The sequence below is a fragment of the Phragmites australis genome, chromosome 17 (assembly GCF_958298935.1).
Source record: "Phragmites australis chromosome 17, lpPhrAust1.1, whole genome shotgun sequence".
NCBI lineage: Eukaryota > Viridiplantae > Streptophyta > Magnoliopsida > Poales > Poaceae > Phragmites > Phragmites australis.
This window is the reverse complement of record NC_084937.1, coordinates 28,567,703-28,586,424: the sequence shown is the minus strand read 5'-3', so window position 1 is coordinate 28,586,424 and position 18,722 is coordinate 28,567,703. Positions and strand designations below refer to the sequence as shown.

General features: G+C 41.5%; 2 protein-coding genes across 3 annotated transcripts; one reads left to right on the top strand and one right to left on the bottom strand.

The window, feature by feature from the left end:
* The first annotated feature begins 4,274 nt into the window (after nt 1-4,274).
* Nucleotides 4,275-4,882, top strand: LOC133897901 (histone H4). Its single transcript, XM_062338728.1, has one exon. The coding sequence runs from the start codon at nt 4,365-4,367 to the stop codon at nt 4,674-4,676; it is 312 nt and encodes a 103-aa protein (XP_062194712.1). The 5' UTR covers nt 4,275-4,364; the 3' UTR covers nt 4,677-4,882.
* Nucleotides 4,883-7,295: 2,413 nt separating this feature from the next.
* On the bottom strand, nt 7,296-10,675 carry LOC133897383 (inositol-tetrakisphosphate 1-kinase 6-like). 2 transcript variants are annotated; one of them, XM_062338104.1, is made up of 9 exons: nt 10,332-10,675; nt 9,715-9,750; nt 8,945-9,140; nt 8,706-8,794; nt 8,550-8,621; nt 8,253-8,455; nt 7,844-7,997; nt 7,640-7,753; nt 7,296-7,429 (listed from the first exon to the last, which is right to left on the bottom strand). In XM_062338104.1, the coding sequence occupies exons 1-9, from the start codon at nt 10,479-10,481 to the stop codon at nt 7,361-7,363; spliced, it is 1,083 nt and encodes a 360-aa protein (XP_062194088.1). In that variant the 5' UTR covers nt 10,482-10,675; the 3' UTR covers nt 7,296-7,360. The 2 variants fall into 2 exon arrangements, with proteins under 2 accessions (XP_062194088.1, XP_062194089.1); XM_062338105.1 differs by having other exon boundaries at nt 7,299-7,429; nt 9,715-10,201; nt 10,332-10,473.
* Between the last annotated feature and the right edge of the window lie 8,047 nt (nt 10,676-18,722).

Here is an 18,722-nt window from a genome sequence, read left to right as displayed (position 1 = left end):
GTGTACAATTTTCATAACATTTTTTTTTAAAAAAATAGTGGTGCACAAGCATGTTTGTTGCCGCAGGAAAATATGGTATTAGCATGCACAAGATGAATCGAAGAATGACCCTCAATTTTCTTTTCGAAATTGTGTTCCATAATTACTCTCACCATGGCGACACAGGCGAAGCTAGAACTTAAATGATGATCGATGTCAAATATACAATCCAAATTAACATTGGTTATAAAGTTTATACATAGTCGAAATAAGGTAATTACTACTAAAATTTTAATTCACTGTGATGCCTGTGCATCACCCTAGCTCTACTAGCTCTGCCCTGCTTGGCGATTCATATCTGACAGGGCTATCTATATCTGCAACAAATGGAGAGAGATCCAACTCATTCAGGCTAAGCACACTCACCTATATCTGCAGCCGTCGTCGGAACACTCCTCGGTTTCCATACACTCGAGCGCAGTGCTTTTCGCTTCAAGTTCCTGCCTCTTGCGCCCAACCGAATCACATCAGGTGAGGAGGAGAGGTGAGACCTTTCAGTCAGCTTCCAGCTCCAGGGGCGAAGCAGCTCAAACAAGCTACCGAGCAAAACATATTGCCCATGTATGCCCACCAAGCTGCCATGCATTTCCCCCCCTTTCTGAATCATGTTTATGCTGCTCTAAATACGGCTGATATTATCAGCAGATCAATGCTTGTCAAGCAAAGTTCATGTCTTTTTTAGATAATGGAATAAAAGCAAAGTTCATGTGGTCATCAGCTTTTTCCTTCTCATATGTACATACATGCTTGTACACAACCGCAGAAACTACGAACTGAAACGTAGGTCACTGTCTTTAGGATATGATGGGACAAGCGGCTGGTGCATGTGTAACGAGATGGAATCCTTGTTTAGTGATGTTTAAAAGTTGGCCTTTTTATGATCTTAACGTGTAAACTGCATATGGGTTTGTTGATACCGAGGCATATATAGCTGAAGACAGGCAGATAGTTCAGAGTTGGAAGGAACTTATCTTGAATTCTTTGTCCGCAAGTTCTTGGGTGACAATGCGCCGTGGTGCTGGATTCAGGATGACTGAGTGAAGTAGCAACTATCTTCGTCGATGATGCCTTTGAGTAGATTCCGAATGGATTGAAAAAACAATGGACAAAGTGACACACACAGTGTGTCCGGTACCTTTTCTTCTTCATCCTTCAATTACAAGCTAACATATATGCATAATACGATTATCTTATTCAGTTGAGTGTGTCCATATCATACGTCTAAAAACTAACATATTTTGACATGTCTTCCTTTCAAGGTCTGCCACCAGTGGTCTAACTGTTGTAAATAATGGGATATCAACATGAGCAAGCATCTTAGACACATTCCAATTAATACAATAATGAGGAAACAATCCAGTGCAAAGAAAATTGACGTATACATAAAGATACCGAGCTTATTACATAACATAGCTTGTAAGTCAATGTTGCACAGAACTGAAGCAGCAAAGAAGAGAAACAAAACTGAAATAGCTAATCTTCTTGTATCTGCAATACCAAAGTACAGAGTGGTTATATGTTAAATTGGACAATTATCTAAGCTAATAAGGCCTTGAACTCTGATCTTTCTTAACCATGCACTGTAAGAATCAAGAGTTAAAGTCTGCTGCTCGCAGTAAAATGCTAACAAAAAACAATCAGAACTGCATATGAGTGCTGCTCGACCAACTGTTGGCGCGGAATTTGGCAATTCCGTGCAACACGAATATCGCTTTTTACAACGATACGCGACTTGTTTATGAGCAAACAATTAAAAATTTCGACCCATAACCTTGTGGATCGCCGCCCAGACGATTTATAAGCAAATCGACAAAGAACTATCATCCAAATCACAAGGATTTAAAGTAGCAGCGAAGAACTACTATAAAACTATCATAATATGCATAAAAGTTATTGACGACCGAAATTGACATATTATGAAGAATTTCGGTTCTAAAAATTTTCTGGTTGATCGGTGAATAGTACCTACGACCAGTGCGCATTACTCCGCCAGTGAACAGTACTCTGACTAGATGAACAGTACCACAACCAGTTAATAGTGATTTCAAACCAGTAAACACGATTAGTAGTCATGACCAATGACCAGATGACCAGTGATCATAGTTTGTTTCTGCAGTTAGTCTCTGGACAGATGGAAGAGTTGGTCGAATCTAAGAAGGCCGAGCTACATTAAAGCGTATTCGGGTAGATATATGGGAGTTCTACGTGTTCAAATAGAAAATATATGTTTGTTATAGAAAGTTTGAAGATCAGTTAGGCATAGCCAAATTATATCTGTAAGTCTTGTTCGGTTTGAATTAGGAGTCATGATCTCTTACGGCTAAGATCTACTGCCCTTTAAATATGAGAGGGTCGTGGGCGATTGAGAACATCAATCAATTGATCAAACATAATTTACATTATCTTTTATCTTTTGCATAGCTCTTGTAGTCATGTTCCTCCTCCTATTATTACCCATTCTTGATCTCGACGATCAAGGATAAACCGTCGGCTGATCGTGCTCTGACGGGGTCCCTTTCGGGTGCGATTTGCTGACGAAGATTAATCGCCGCAGTGCCAGACTGGGCTTCCCAGGTGCTGCTCACCGGGTTAGTTATCTTTTGACGGTTTGCTCGTAAATTGGTTGCTTGTTACCGCGAAAGCGTAATAGTTATCTCCGTTGTTGAACGCCCTACACGTGGTGCTATGAATTGCACACGAGGTGCTCGTGTGTTGGTGCAAGGATCCATTTTTGTGTGCCAATAAAAGTAAAGGAAAACAAAAGGTAGATGTAATATTTGCGATTGACTGAGTTGTTATTGCAATTGGTCTTCACCCTCAACTATTTATAAGGGGGGCGCGGTCTTGATCCTAGGAAAATAAAGTATGATTATATTCTAACCCTAAACACGTTTTGTTCGGTCAAAAATGTGAAAAGAATCCAAACAGATCTAAGAATCCAACTCAAGTCGGACTCGAACTGAACACCGAATGGTCCAGTGAGAATGAACTTTTGATCACCGGACTATCCAGTATGTTCAACTCGACTGGACCCCAAACTCTTTTCCTAATAAACACCTGATAGTCCGACGTTTGAAATACACTCACCAGAGGCTATAGCCGGACTAATATTTGCAGAGAGCAAATCCTACTGTAAAAATTTGAAATACATGCACCGGAGGTTCCGACATTGACATCGGAAACCTCACCGGACTTTGAAAGGTAAATAATGAGATGTTAAATGTATTTTTAGAATGAATATAAGACAAACATTGAACTTATAGATATGAAAGATAATTAACATGAGATTAAATATATTTTTAGAACGAGGAATGGGAAAAATATTTGTATAATGACTGTTTGATTAACTCAAGTGAACGATGAAAATCGTTCGGTTCTGCCACTACTCGTGTATTTTATAAAAAACATAGATATAGATATAGATTTTTAATTGGAGCAACACAACTAATAATCTATGGTGTGTATATTCATGACCTTGTGAGCTCACATACTCCTTGCGCGCGAGGCAGAGGTAAATCTTCGACACAACGGCGAGTTGAATATCATAGGTCAAATAGGTTCCAAACAAGCCATACTTTCCAATTATGTTTACGAAGGGATATGAACTGCCAACATCAGGTGTGGGTAAAAGCATAATCAAGTATATACCGTGTGAACCATTTATAAAACTCCAGTTTTAGAAACTTCAAGTTTCTTAATCTTCCCTTCTAGTCTATGCATTGTGCCTAATCCATCTCCGTCCAAACAAGCCCTCAATCTGATCTTGCAGTCCAGGTTTGTCTCTATACCTCGTTTACTGACGGATCCGCCTCCAAGTTCAAATTGCGTACAGATAGAATACGCCTTCTAGCTCAGCTGGCAGTACCGCTGTTTACGCTTTCTAACCAGTTCCACCACAGCCACTGACATCACGGTCCCACTGTCATCGACAGATCCATCCGAAATTTCGCGAACCGCGAAGCTCCCCGCGCAACCCCTGCCATCCAGAACCGCTGGGCCCACACGCCAGAGATTGCAGCTCCCTCCGAAAACCGTCGACCCCGCCACATCCTCACAAAAGAAACACACCTCCCGCTCTCCCACCCCGCCACGTCACCGATCCATGCACCCCCGCCTCCCCCACTCCTCGCCACCCATCTTCCATCCAACGGCGTGGAGCTCGCGTCACGCGGATCGCGCCACCTCGTCTCCCCCCGAAACCTCGCTCCTATAAAAGCCAAGCCCACACGCCTCTACCGCCCGCCCAGCTCTCACCACAAGTCTTTCCTTCACGCGAGCGCAATTCTCCAATCCAAGAGGTCTAGGAGAAGCGGCGAGCGGCGGTCATGTCGGGAAGGGGCAAGGGCGGCAAGGGGCTCGGGAAGGGCGGCGCGAAGCGGCACAGGAAGGTGCTGCGCGACAACATCCAGGGGATCACGAAGCCGGCGATCAGGAGGCTGGCGAGGAGGGGCGGCGTGAAGCGCATCTCGGGGCTCATCTACGAGGAGACCCGCGGCGTGCTCAAGATCTTCCTCGAGAACGTAATCCGCGACGCCGTCACCTACACGGAGCACGCCCGCCGCAAGACCGTCACCGCCATGGACGTCGTCTACGCGCTCAAGCGCCAGGGCCGCACCCTCTACGGCTTCGGCGGCTAGGCTGCTACCTTGGGCCAGGCTAGGTGTCGAGGGAGTCGGGTCGGTGGTAGCTTGCGCCTCCCTCTCTTTGTTCATGTCGTCCTTGGTGTAGTCGTAGTAGCAGCTGTCTGCTTGGTCTCCGTGCCGTGTGGTGTGGGGATGTAAGAGCCGCTGGTTCGTTGCAATTGGAATGGATGGGATGAATAAGGAAAATCAGCAGTTTCTTACGCTTGAATTGTCGATTTGCCTGCTTCATGAATTTTGAAACTCCCTTTGTGGCGTCACATCTTAAGGTTAATGTTACTGACCGAATTTAGCCGTTTGAGCCGCTTGATAACCAGTCGGTTATTTAGTGGTTTTTGCGTTAAATTGTTTGGTTTAAGTGGTAATTGAGAGTTAAAAACTGAAGTGATTACCGAGCGATATAGACATGTTATCAATAATTATATAGAAAAATTATAAAAGATAAAAAATCAATAAATTGAGAAAAAATAGTATAGTATTATGGAATGTTTTGTAACATCAAAAAATTTGGTATGATATTTGTTATATTTTGAATTTTTTTAAAACAAATAGATAGTAATAGTAATTTGAGTATGAACATATAATTTTTCATCAAATATATACGTACATTACATTTGCAGTGTTTGAAATTAATAAATATATATTGGATTGTTCATAGTAAAACTAAAAATGTAATTACATTTCATCTATTAGTATTTATTATGGTATCCACGCCACGTGCAATCTACGAGATGAAAACTCAATGGTTAACCTACTAATAAATATTTTTATATATGTTCAAATCGCTAGCAAACTCAATTGGACGAAAATTATCAATAGTTAGCCTACTAATAAACTCAATTGAACAAAAAATATTAGCAACATTTGCACCTAAAATCGCTAGTAAATGGTCGATTATCTTGCACAAATATTATCAACATTTGCATGTATACGGTAACCAATGTAATAAGATCCATAACCGGGTGAATCAACCGTTACATCTTCCTAATCGACTACACAACGAACTGCTGCCCTTATAACACCGTTTACCGACCATAATACAAGAAACAACGCTACTAAGCGGTCGACAATCGAATGCATCACGCACTGCATCGTCGGAATTGAACGTAGACAACCCCTAACAACCCCATACACACGATTACTGACCGAGAAACACGATAAATGCCGAGTTTGAACGGTTACCGAGCTTACTTCGTCGGTTACTGACCTACGGCGGAGACGGTCACGCAGCTCGGTGGAGACGGTGGGTTACCGCCGTGATGCGGTCGGTAACCAAGCCCCAGCGCTTGATAACCGCTCCTGGAACGTCGGATTCCCGCCGGAGAGCAGCGGATTTGGTCGGGCGGGCGTCGAACCTGTGTCTTCGGTTGCGAGAAATGGCGTGGGGAATTTCTGCTGTGCATAACGCTCTCCACACCAACGGCAACCTCATCCATTCCGCGTGGGCTGAAACGGCCTATTTAACAAATCAGTCCATTTAACCGAATTCCGAACTTTGGTCGCCAATTCAGAGCTGTAAATGAGATTTGTTTCGAATTTTGTTTGCAAAGATACTCTTAAAATTAGCTCTAGTTTTTTATGGATTTTAAAAATATTTTTTTAGTTTTTAAAAATTGGTTTGAATTTTTTAAATTCAAATTTGGTTACCGCTCTAATTTTGAAAACGAGCTAGACCGAGAAGACCGGTAATTGTAAATTTTTGTCGGTTATTGACGCATTTTCCAACCGTGGCTGGGAGAAGGTGGGAGGAGCTTTCCTGGTCAGGATAGATGTGACCAGGGCGTCATAATCTGACCCTAGTCCTGTGAGGAGATAGGCAACTATCTCCTGCTCCTTCAGTGGTTCGCCGATCGACGCCATGGTGTCAGCAAGGGACTTGACCTTCTGGAAATATTCGGCCATGGACAACCCTTTCTTCTGAAGGTTTGTCAGTTGGAGCCGCAATTGCATGGCTTTCGCCTGCGAGTGGCACCCGAAGATGGATTCAAGCGTTCTCCAAACTCCGAGAGCAGATGACTGAGTCATGACCTGCATCAGGATTTCTTCAGTCATGGTGGAGAAGAGGACACCCATCACAACCTGGTCTTGATGATACCAGGTGGTGTGCACCGGATTGGGACTTGTCCGTGCATCGTCGCCGGTTCCCTGGACGACCACCCTGAATGGTTCAATGGTGGTACCGTCGATGTGACCCACAAGCTGCTGACTGGGCAGGAAGGGCATGAGTTGTGCTTTCCATACAAGGAAGTTGTCGCGATTCAGTTTGATGCTGACAAACTGATTAACAGAGGTAGCTGAGGATGAAGAAGAGCTGGAAACGGTGGACATTGCTGCGGAAGATTGGCTATGGCTCTGGTACCATGTAAAGATCTATTTGGCGTTAAGGATCACCTCTGATCCCTTCATGTTTATATAGAACAAATTGAGTACATGGTTTGTTACAATCTTGACTTCCAAGATGATATTTGGATCACGCAGAATCCCTTCGGCAACAACATTCTGTTGCCGGAAACTTATCAGACTAACTAACGTGTTATCTGAACAAACTTAACTGAACCCGGTTGCCTGATATTTTGGACTTGTTTAACAAGATGTTCATGAGCAGGTGAGTTACTGAGAACTGCACAACGAAAGCCATAACCAGGAAGGAAGGAAATTCATGAAAAGGAGAAAGGGTGTACTTATACCTGTAGTACAGCTGTAAGAGGCACACTAAGGTTGCTAAATTCTTCAATTTGAAAAACTAATGCCTGCACACAGCAAAAACTGTGATTCAGCTGCAAGAGGAAAAGGAGCAAACTCTGAATTTAAAAGGTTGGATTTGCTGTGGTTGCACAATGCGAATGCTTAATTTTCTTCATGGAAATGGTGATAAAAAGATATGATTCAGAAAACTGAGTTAACATATGGTATTATGGTCCCACATGTAAAAGAATAGAAATGGAAATACAAAAGGCAACCATATTGTGGGCATCAGCAACTCCACAAGCTACTTGTGGCTTCACGATGAGTGGGAAGGATAAATTAGCTGCTGCTACTTGCTTATGCAATTCACCATCATGAAAGTTGTCAACCTGTTTTACAAAATAGCTAGTCAGGCAACGATACTCTTGAACAGTCAAAATAGGGACCAATAACTTAAAAGGTAATCATATTAAAATGACCTTCAAAGAATATGGTGCTCGAAGTTTCTGCTTTCCTTCAGTGCCAAGTTCTTGCAATCGAACTAGAATTTGTTGGATTTGAAGACGATCAAGCAGTGGGTAAATATTTTTAAATGGATCAATGATGCAAAAATCAGGGTGCTCTTCTACAAACCTGTTTAATATACAGGATTATAGTGAATTAGAATATGCTCCAATAGTCTAATATCAGTCTTTTGATTATCGAAACGTGGTACATTAAAGATAGCTTGCCAGAAATTATGTATAAACAATTTAGAGCAAAAGAAACAATAGGATATTGCAAACAACTATTGGCATAACAGAATTACTTGGGTAGATGTTAAAAAAGATTCACATGTACACCCATTTAACTACTTTGTGCAAATCTTAATTGGCTTTAGTGATTTACCTTATAATTTCAGACATTCCTGCAGAAAATGAAATCCCTTTTGGAAAACTGGTGGAGTAGTTTGGATCAATCTTGACAATCTCATCTGTTACTTTGTGTATGACCATATCAACTTCTTGCAGTTGCGGAGTTAAAGGAAGTTCAAATGAGAGTGGAACAAAGATGAGACCGTCCTTACTAGGATGAATGGGGAATGCTCCCCTCTGCAAGCAAGGTGGAAAAAAGAAAACAATAATGTTCTAGCAGAGATCCAATACTTAATGGTTAATATTCAGTAACATGCTGTAGGAAACTTGCCCTTGCAAAATCTTCCTCACGGGATTGTTTCATTACATATCCAACCACCAAAACAGATGAGCCACCTATTTCCTAAACCAAAGAAATGGATACATTTCAATATATATTCACTCTATCATTACGAAAAATGTGCAAGTAGATGCAGGACAAAGTTACCCTTTTTATTAAAGTAGCCAAAGCGAGAAGCAACTCCTGAAGCCTTCCAACATTTAAAACACCAGCATCCTTTATGCTACATTCATTACCTGGACCAGAGAAGGATACCAGTTGCCATCAACCCTCACCAGGACACATCTTCCAATATGCAAAACGACACAGCACCACATTCATATCCTAACGAAATCCTAATGCAGAATGACCTATTCGAAACAGCATGAAAATCAAACCTGGCTTACCTACAGAAAGAACTCTCCAGTTCTGATTCCGAAGTTCAGAAATTAAAACTTTGTCAACTCTTGAAGTCACATAAAAACAAGAACTTGTTTTGCTCCATTCTAGCATTAATTCATTTGGAGAACAGTTCCCGCTTTTTTCAGGAAGTGGTATATATCCAAAGGAGTGCGAGCTTGCAATCTTTTCAAGAAAGCCTGACTAATAGAAGGAAAGAGAGGGAGTTTGTAAGCATACATTTCTTTGATCCGCCACAGCATTTTCAGAAAATCACATTTGCTAAAATATTAGGACAACAGTATTTTCATAGCAGTTTCATAGGGGAAGGTCCAGAACAGTGACATGAAATATTTGAAAGTTCAGAAATCTTTCTACTGAAGCCAACGCAAGTCTTAATTGTTCAAACTTCAAAGGCAATGTCCAAAAGAAAGCCCCATTTCTTCCAATATCAAGAATGATAATTACCATTGGATCACTTGAAAATTCAATTCTAGCTGGGATTTCACAAATAACTTGATCATGCTTTATCATGCACTTGATTTTATCAGAAATATGCTGGAAACATCAGACCATGCTTAAAGATTACTGAAGTATAGGTCGGTTATAAAAGATCTAACAGAGATTTCCCCCTAGATCAGCAGTAACCAAGTGTCTTGCCATAAGCAGTGACTGGTTTCTCATTCTTACTGGCATAGTGCCATTCTTTGAAGCACAGCCTGATAAGAAAAGGTATACTTGTGAAGATACAACTTCAAAAGGGAGGTAGATGGAGCACCTTATTAATCAGCATGCCCTCCGGGTAGCAAATTGCCTAAAAAAATGCAATATGATGCAATCAGCTGTCTATCCATTTAACATGTTGATAATGTACTGAAATAATATTACAAAGATACAGGAGACCGAAATTAAGTTATAATGTGCAAGCAGTGTGGGCTCAGTACATAAATATCTCAAGGAGCAGTGTTCGAAGTATCACGTTTAGCTGTAAAACTAGTCATGTGTAGTCAGCCATCGTTTGCTCGATTTATGAACTCTTTTAAAGTCTACTGATCCACTCACAGCAAGCATTTGAATGGTTGGGCTAAACTTGAACACAGTGAATAGCAATCCCATCAACCACAAGATGTTGAGCCCCTAAATAGCATCCTAATTTCAAAGGGAAACAGATAGATTATAGGAAGCATTCGAGTATAGGACATCACTAACAAAAAAACACGGAAAAGGTTGCGCCTTTAGCCAAATGCTAAGCTTCCTCGGGCAATCTGTCCAAAAGAAGATGGCGAGAGCATTTCATGAAACAGTATATACACAAGTAAACAAAAGATGATTTCCGCCAACTCATCCTAGGAACACTAGCAACCAACATCCACGGCAACGGCAAGACACTCATACCACGTCCAGATTGGAGTAGCGCAGCCGCCGCAGCAGCACCGCCGCCGCCGCTGCATCCCCGGTACCGCCGCCCCCTCCCACGCTGGCGGAGGAGGGCTCTAGGAGGACCGAGGCATCCAGCACCAGCCGGACAGGTCGCCCCAAGGCCATGGCTGATCCGCAGGGAGGACGCCAACAGGTGGGCTCGGTTTCTGCTCGGCGCTAGGACCTTGGGGGCTGGAGCCGCTAGGGAGATCCTCTCACGTGACCGCACGACTGAGCAGGGCATGGGAAAGAGGCGCATGGTTGGCATGAATGGCACCTGGCGGGAGGTAGGCGAACAGATGCAGCGCAGCATACACCTGTTTTTGTTCTCCTTTTCTTTGTAGTAACAAAATAAAATAAAAAACAGGTTAGTGTTTCAGGGACGATCCGTTGTCTTCAGAAGAAAAAAAGATGCATCTTTTCTTCTTTTGTTGGATAGACTGTTCTGTTCAATGGAAAATTTTACTGGTTACAAATTCTCAAACCGTAGATTTGACCATTAATATTGTTAAATCATAATATAAATATAATACATAGCTTTTAAACAACTAAAAGTGTTCTCGTATCATCTAATATATTCAAATAAACATATTCCCGTAACATCTCATATATTTAACCAAACAACTTATTTATACCATATCATCGAGAAACATCTCATCCATCAAGACAATTCCATCTCATTCGATTTTTTTTTTACACTCAACCTTTTTACTCGTAGTTTTTATTGGAGACATTTTTAGACGTGCGACACCAGTAAATCAAACTCCGATGAGCTCAGCAGCACATTGATGCTTTACCGCCACGCTCCATATATGTTTGTATTCAACTTCGTTCAACTAACCAAACACACACACTAAACATCACGTGTACAGGAATGCACATTCCCGCACGCTACTGATGCATGCAAACACGCGCATGCTACTGAAACTCCGAGACCTGGACAACCCGCGCCCGTCGCTGGCCGGCGGGAACGGCGCGTAAGTCCGAGAGACCCTCCACCGGTGCGCGGCCGTCGTCGTCGGGCTAGAGATCGAGCTCGTCGGCCAGCGAACGCGCGACGGCAAAGCAGCAGCTCTGACTCTGAGAGTGGTCGGCGCCGGCAGCGAAGTATTCCGGGGCTTCACATGCACTTTCTGCAATGATCTTGGGTAGTGGCCAACATAGCTTTACAGCCGAACCTTCCATGTCTCTGCACGCCACAACTATTCTATATTGTTCATATACGCCTTCATCAAGCGATGCATGATGCAGATTGCAGAGTTAACCGCCAACACACAAGTACTGAACCATACATTATCAATCTAGCGGTCCTTTCTTTTTGAAACAAAGCAGGAAGAATCTAACGTGGGGGACAGATGATTAATATTTGCATCTGCATAGGAATGCTTTGTAACCATCATAACTTGCTTTTATTCATTCGTGTAAAAATACCATCACCCCACAGAAACATGTCCCCATTTCCGAATTTCTTTTGTAGAACATCTCTTCGATTCATCTTTATACTACGTGCCCGCAAAGGATATTGTTAGTTCGGTTCAATTCTACAACACCCTGTTAAGGGCTTGTTTGGATCCTTAGAATTGAAAGTGATTCCATCAATTAAATTCAGTTCAGATTCTAAAATAGAATTGAATTGCCTAGAATTTGATTGAAATCCATTTTTCTTGTTTGGATCTACATACAATTCTTTTCTAGGAATCAAATTACAAATGTTGTTTGGATATTCAAATATGGAATTACAAATCCTTTTCCTATTTGGATATAAAAACAAACAAATATGTGCTCTCTCTCGGACGAGGATTAAAAACTAGTTGTATAGTGACTTGCCTGCTTCTATACATGGATTCATTCGTAGTTCGTAGCAGGTTCAACACAAGGAATAATATCATCTAGCGCAGTGTACTCTGTTGGATGAGCAACTCAGTCATCCATTGCAACACAAGTATCTAAAACAACACTGTTATGAAAGAAAGAAAAAAAGAGAGATGTTTATATCAAAAGTGGAAATCATCTAGAGCACTGGAGAGATGCAGACATGACCCAAGTCCAAGATGACATTGGATAGACAGTTGTAATGCAATATAATGTCAAAGCTGTGAACTCAGTCTGCATATGTTGTAATGCAACATAATGTCAACACTGGATGGCTTGCTGATAAATATGCAAAGCACAATCTGATTCAGAAACAGATTGTACCAAATAACAATCTGGTGCAAAATAATATTCTAAAGATCTAAACATGCAAAGCACAATATGATTATATCAAAATAACAATCACAAACTAATTGTACAAAAATCACAATCTCTCTCCAGGTACGCTCACAAGCTAGAATCTTTACTTCCTACAAATAATAATCTGATTCAAAAATAGTTCACAATCTGATTAAAAAACAAATCTAGTAGAGTTCACAATAATAATTCACAAATGTAACGCAGTTCTCAAGATCATCATTTCTTAAGTTGCTTCAAAAGCCATTTTTTTCCTCTTCTCCATTGGAAGTGCCAAGAAACACTCAATTTTGAGTGCATTAGAAGCAAGAATATCAAACAAGTCTAACTCGATATCTTCATCCAATCCTTCTACCTCTTATAGTGCGGCAAGAACTTCCTTTGATGAAGGATCTTTGACATATCATCATTAAGCTTCAAAAACTTATCCAATTTTTCAGACATCATTGAAATGAAAGAATCCTCAGATATTTGAGTGTTTCTTTAAAGTAGTAACTCTAGACATTTGAAAGAATCCTCATACATTTGATTGTCTCAACTTACCCTTCTGTCTTAAGACCATTTGTTGTTGTAGTAACTCTAGACTTTCACCTCTTGCGGAAAAAACAAGAAAGCCAATGGCTACAAGTACAAGGTTGTAAAATTTTAGGATTTAATAAGTTTGGTGTGTTGCAAAGATCATGCTAATGGGGAGGCAACAAGGATAACCGCTGAGAATTCAAAAGAAATGTCTAAGGAAGATGGTACCGCTAAAGAGCATGGTTCAACATCAACTTCAATAGGTTTTAAAAGGCAGCGGTTTCTCTCACTTCAATGATATTTGAAAAATTGGATAAGTTTATTGAAGCACTTAAATTTGATGTGCCAAAGAGACCTTCATCAAAGGAAGTTCTTACCGCACTACAATATGTAAATGGATTGGATGAAGATAACGAGTTAGACTTGTTTGATATTATTGCTTCTAATGTATGCAAATTTGAGGGTTTCTTGGCACTTCCAATGGTGAAGAGGAAAAAGTGGCTTTTGAAGCAACTTAAGAAATGATGGCCTTGAGAACTCCTCTATATTTGTGAACTCCACTTTTGTTTTTTGAATCAGATTGTGAACTGCTTTTGAATCAGATTATTATTTGTAGGAAGTAGAGATGCTAGCTTGGATGCATGCCTAGAGAGAGTTTGTGATTTTGGTACAATTAGACTGTGATTGTTATTTTGGTACAATCAGATTGTGATTTGCATATTTGGATCCTTAGATTGTTATTTTGTACCAGATTGTTATTTGGTATAATCTATTTTTGAATTAAATTGTGCTTTGCATGTTTATCAGCATGCTCATCTAGTGTTGACATTATGTTGCATTACAACGTATGTAGATGTAGACTGCATTCACAGCTTTGACATTATGTTACATTACAACTGTCTATTCAGTGTCATCTTGGACTTGGGTCATGTTTGCATCTATCCAGTGCTCTAGATGATTTCCACTTTTGATATAAACATTTCATTTTCTTTCTTTCTTTCATAACAATGTTGTTTTAGATATTTGTGTTGTAATGGATGACTAGGTTGCTCATCCAACATAGCACACTACGATGGATGATATTATCCCTTGTGTTGAATCTGCTACTGCAAATGATTCCATGTATAGAAGCAGACGAATCACTTTCCAACTAGTGAATCTGGTCAACCTGGTGATTACCAACATGTTAAATAGAAATTTCAATCCTAGTCCGTGAGAGAGAGAATATTTGGTTGCTTTTATATCCAAAAAGAAAAAGGATTTGTAATACATATTTGAATATCCAAACAACATTTGTAATTTGATTCGTACAAAAGAATTTTATGTACACCCAAATAAGAAAAAATGGATTTCAATCAAATTCCAGACAATTCAATTCTATTTTAGAGTCTAAATTGAATTTAATTGATGGAATCACTTTCAATTCTAGGGATCCAAACAAGCACTAAGAGAAATTTAATTCAACTTTTCAGTTCCTGAAAAGAAGAGGATGAGGAATTCAATTTAAATATGGGCTAAACAAATAGAAAAGGTTGGGTTGGACTGCGGGAAATTTTGAATCGGTGGATCCAAATATAGCCCATCCAAATCATTTTTAACTCGCGAGCCTAAAAGTCCTTGATGTCGACTAGAGGGGGTGAATAGTTATTTCTGAAATTTAAAACTCAGCAGCGGATCAGATAGTGTCCGGAGACTCCAGCTCAATCCGGATACTCCGGGTTTCGGAATATCCGAATTCACCCGGATTATTCGGACTATATAAGAACTCGAAATCAAAGTAAATTTAAGTGAATCTACTAAAGTCTACGAGTTACCACTGTATCTATAAGATGGATATGTTCATTTCAACATTAATCCTTCACTCAAATACTCGCAAGCAACAATATTGAGGCAAATCCTCAAATAACAATTTGAACAAATAACTTGCAAGAAATTAAATGGAGACAAGATTTATTTTCGAAGTTCGGCCATCTCACAAAGAAGTGTCTACGTCTTCATTGAGGAGCTCACAAAGAGCCGGATCTTTTTCAACCCTATCCTCACCTAAACGACCACAAAGATCGAGCTAGGGTTCTTACTCAATTCGTGGGTGTCAAAGGATGAACTCCTCAAGCAAAGATCCTGAGGGACCCCCTTTGAGATTCGGCTGGGGGATGATTCTGAATCTACCTCATACGTGAATTTAATGAGAGTATATGGGATGTAGGCGGGGCGGATGATCGGATGATAGAGGGAGTAAATGCTCAAGGGATTTTTAGACAGGTTCGGGCTGCACGGAGCGTAATACCCTACTCCTGTGTGTATGCTATAAATGCTCTGAGAATGCCTTTCTCTGGATCTCTTGTGTTATAAGGTTTTCTGTCTAAGTCTAGAGCTTCGGTCTTGGTGAACCTCTGCTCGGCTTCTCAGACTTGTGCTTGAGCTTTAGCTTCGATCTTCTAAGATGATCGTTGAACTTGTCTGCTTGTCTAAGTCCGTCCTCTTCTCCGGGGTGTGCTCCCCCTTTTATCCCGTCGAGGAGGCTTGGCGTGTCCAGAAAGGAGGGCATGAGTCCCTATGAGCCATAAATGGAAAGCAACCATCATGAGGCTGCAGTTTGATGTTACGGGGGTTGAAAATACGTCTCCGACCGATCCTGTCACCCATCATGCCACCTTTTAGTGGGTGCAGCAGGGGGGCCCACCAGGCAGCCACCGAGGAACCCCGTGTGCCCGCCCGGTCAGCGCAGGCCTAACACAGCAGGGCGACAGGCGATATACCTCGAGCCCAGCGACGATATCTCCAAGCCATGCCGAATGACGCGCGATGGGACCCGTCGCATTAAATGTCCCCACGCCTCCCTGCCAGGCGGTGGCAGGGACTGACAGCAGGCGTGGGGGGAGTAGTTGGAAGTGATAGGCCACACTCCCTCTTAAATGCGGCATCGAGCCTCTCACCAATTGACCTCTCACCGTTGAACCCTTGTGGGGTCCACCAGCAAGGGGCTTCTCAGGTTCTCGGGGAACTCTGGGTGCTCGGGGACTACTGTTTATAACCTCGAGCGCCCTCTCCTGAATATGTCTTTTGTCGGTCCTCGGGGAACTCGGGTACTCGGAGACCACTGTTCATGGCCTTGAGTGCACTCTCCCGAAACTGTGTCTTCTCGAGTCCTCGAGGAACTCAGGTACTCGGGGACCATTGTTCATCGCCCCAAGCGCCCTCTCCCGGAACTACCTTCTGGAGTCCTCGAGGAACTCGGGTACTCGGGGACCACTATTCATGGTCCCGAGCACCCCTCCCAGAACTGGGTCTTCTCGGGCCTCGGGGAGGTAGTCCCCGAGGGATGGCGCTATGTGGCATTCTGCTGTTCTGGCCTCGGGACTCGAGGATCCCTGGTTCCCATGTCACCGACAGTGGGTGATACGAACTCCCTGTGGCACTCCACAACGATTGGGTGCTCTACAGGTGATCTCTTGCTGTCTAGAAGCACAAAGCTTTAAGAGAAAAGAACGCAAATCGCAGCTTGGCAAGAACTCAAAATGCTCAAAGATTTTCTCGATGCTCTCTTAATCCAAATCTCACTCGCCAAACCAAACTCACAAATCTTAGCAAAGATTAAGCACTAGAAGAGTTTGGGAGGGCTATTGAATGCTCTAGAAAGTGTTTGTTCACTCGTGGTTCAGCAGCAATAAATGAAAGGGGATGAAGAGGTATTTATACCCTTCCAAAAAACTAGCCGTTACTGTGCTATTCAGACAGACTTGGAGTATCCGGGTTCACCCGAAGTCTCCGGGTAGCACAGAAACTCACGCATCTAACCTGTCAGATCTAGCCGTTACACTGACCCGGAGTATCCAGGTTCACCCGAAGACTCCGAGTAACACTTTGAGAAAAACCGGCTAGAACACTAGTTCAGGGGATACCCGGAAGGACCAGAAGCATCAGGACTCGGAGACTCTGGACCAACTTGGAGACTCCGGCTGAAAAACCTTGGCTAACCAAGAGCCTTTCTCGGAGTCTCACTCGGAGACTCCGGGACTTAACAACATTTGAAGTATCTAGACTAACCCGGAGACTCTAGGCTCAGAATTAAAGCAAAACTGAGACTCTCTCTTGGAATCTCACTCGGAGACTCCGAAACACATGCATAGTCCGGAGTATCTGGACTATCCCGAAGACTCCAGACTCAGAAATAAAGCCAAACCGAGAGGTCTTCTTGGAGTCTCACTCGAAGACTCCGGGACACCTAACGAAGTCCGGAGTTTCCGTACCAACCCGGAGACTCTGGAACCAGACAACTTTGGACTATTTTTTCGGTGCTTGTGAGTAATAATGTCTCTCAAAATTGGGCTTCACAAAATATTTTGAGCACTAAGGCACTACTAAGACTATAAAAAGTATCCCTCTTTATAGTACGACACTCCTAAAACTCAAATTCAAAATAAAAATGAATTGAACTCTATGAGCTTCTTCATGCCGCTTCTCCTTTCTTTTTGAGAAATATTGACTTCTTTTAATCTTTTTTAATGGGACTAAAACATGTTCATAAACTTGATAAACCCATTAGTTTCTTAATCGTTTGTCATCAATTAGCTAAAACTCACGAGAAGTCTTAGATGCACTTTCAAAACCGAGCCCAGTTTAAAAGTGCTAACATGAGCCGAAGAAACATGAAAGACAAGCATCGCGATCAGAACAGATTCTTGGCCTAACCGTCACTCCGGAGGATCTTTTTATTTTTATTTTTATATTTTGAGAAAAATATATAAGAATAGATGTCTATTTGAAAAATTGTAAAACTATATTACTGTCGTCCATTGCAAGAGCAACATTATCTATCACCCTTCCAACGATATATTTCTCTCAAAAAAAATTATGACTATTTTAATAGTATTTTAAATTTCAAAGCATTAGAATGTTGTATTTTTATTTATTTTTAACATGTCACTCGTTGAAAGGTGACACATTTATTTTTTAAACCATCGTTTCATGGATGATAGTAGCCTAGTTTTGCACATTTGTCAAACGTAGGTCTATTTTTGTAATTTTTTGTTTTTCAAAATATAAATTTTAAAAAATAAGTGGAGACGCCGCCTCTCCGTTTGGCTCGCTTCCGCCTTTCCCCTACCGCAAGTCGCCGTAGACTCGCAGATGTGGGGGGAACTAGGCCTGGGCATTCGGGTATACTCGAATATTCGGTCAGGGTATTTCGAATTTTTTGAATTTCGGTGTTCTAAAACTAATACCCAAAATATGGTTTAAAAATTCGGTCACTAAAAATTCAGTACCTAAAATTTTGGTTCAGGTACCGAAATACCCAAAATACCCGATCACCTTAGTCACATTCATCCTCCTTATCGATCACCATAATCACATTCATCCTCCTTCTCTTCTTCTTCACTAATTTGAACCACCTCATTCTCACTATTCTTTTCTGCACCATCCTGAGTCCCACCATCTCGCACTCCAATATTAACATCAGGTTCAAAGGACATCTAAAAATAAAATGAGGAAGAATATCAATTACAGATCTTGTATATAACTTATTTCTGGTATTTTGGGTATTTCGGTACCAAAGAATCTCACCGAAGCAATATACAAAATTTCGGTCATCTGGGTCCCGTTCCCAAAATACTATCC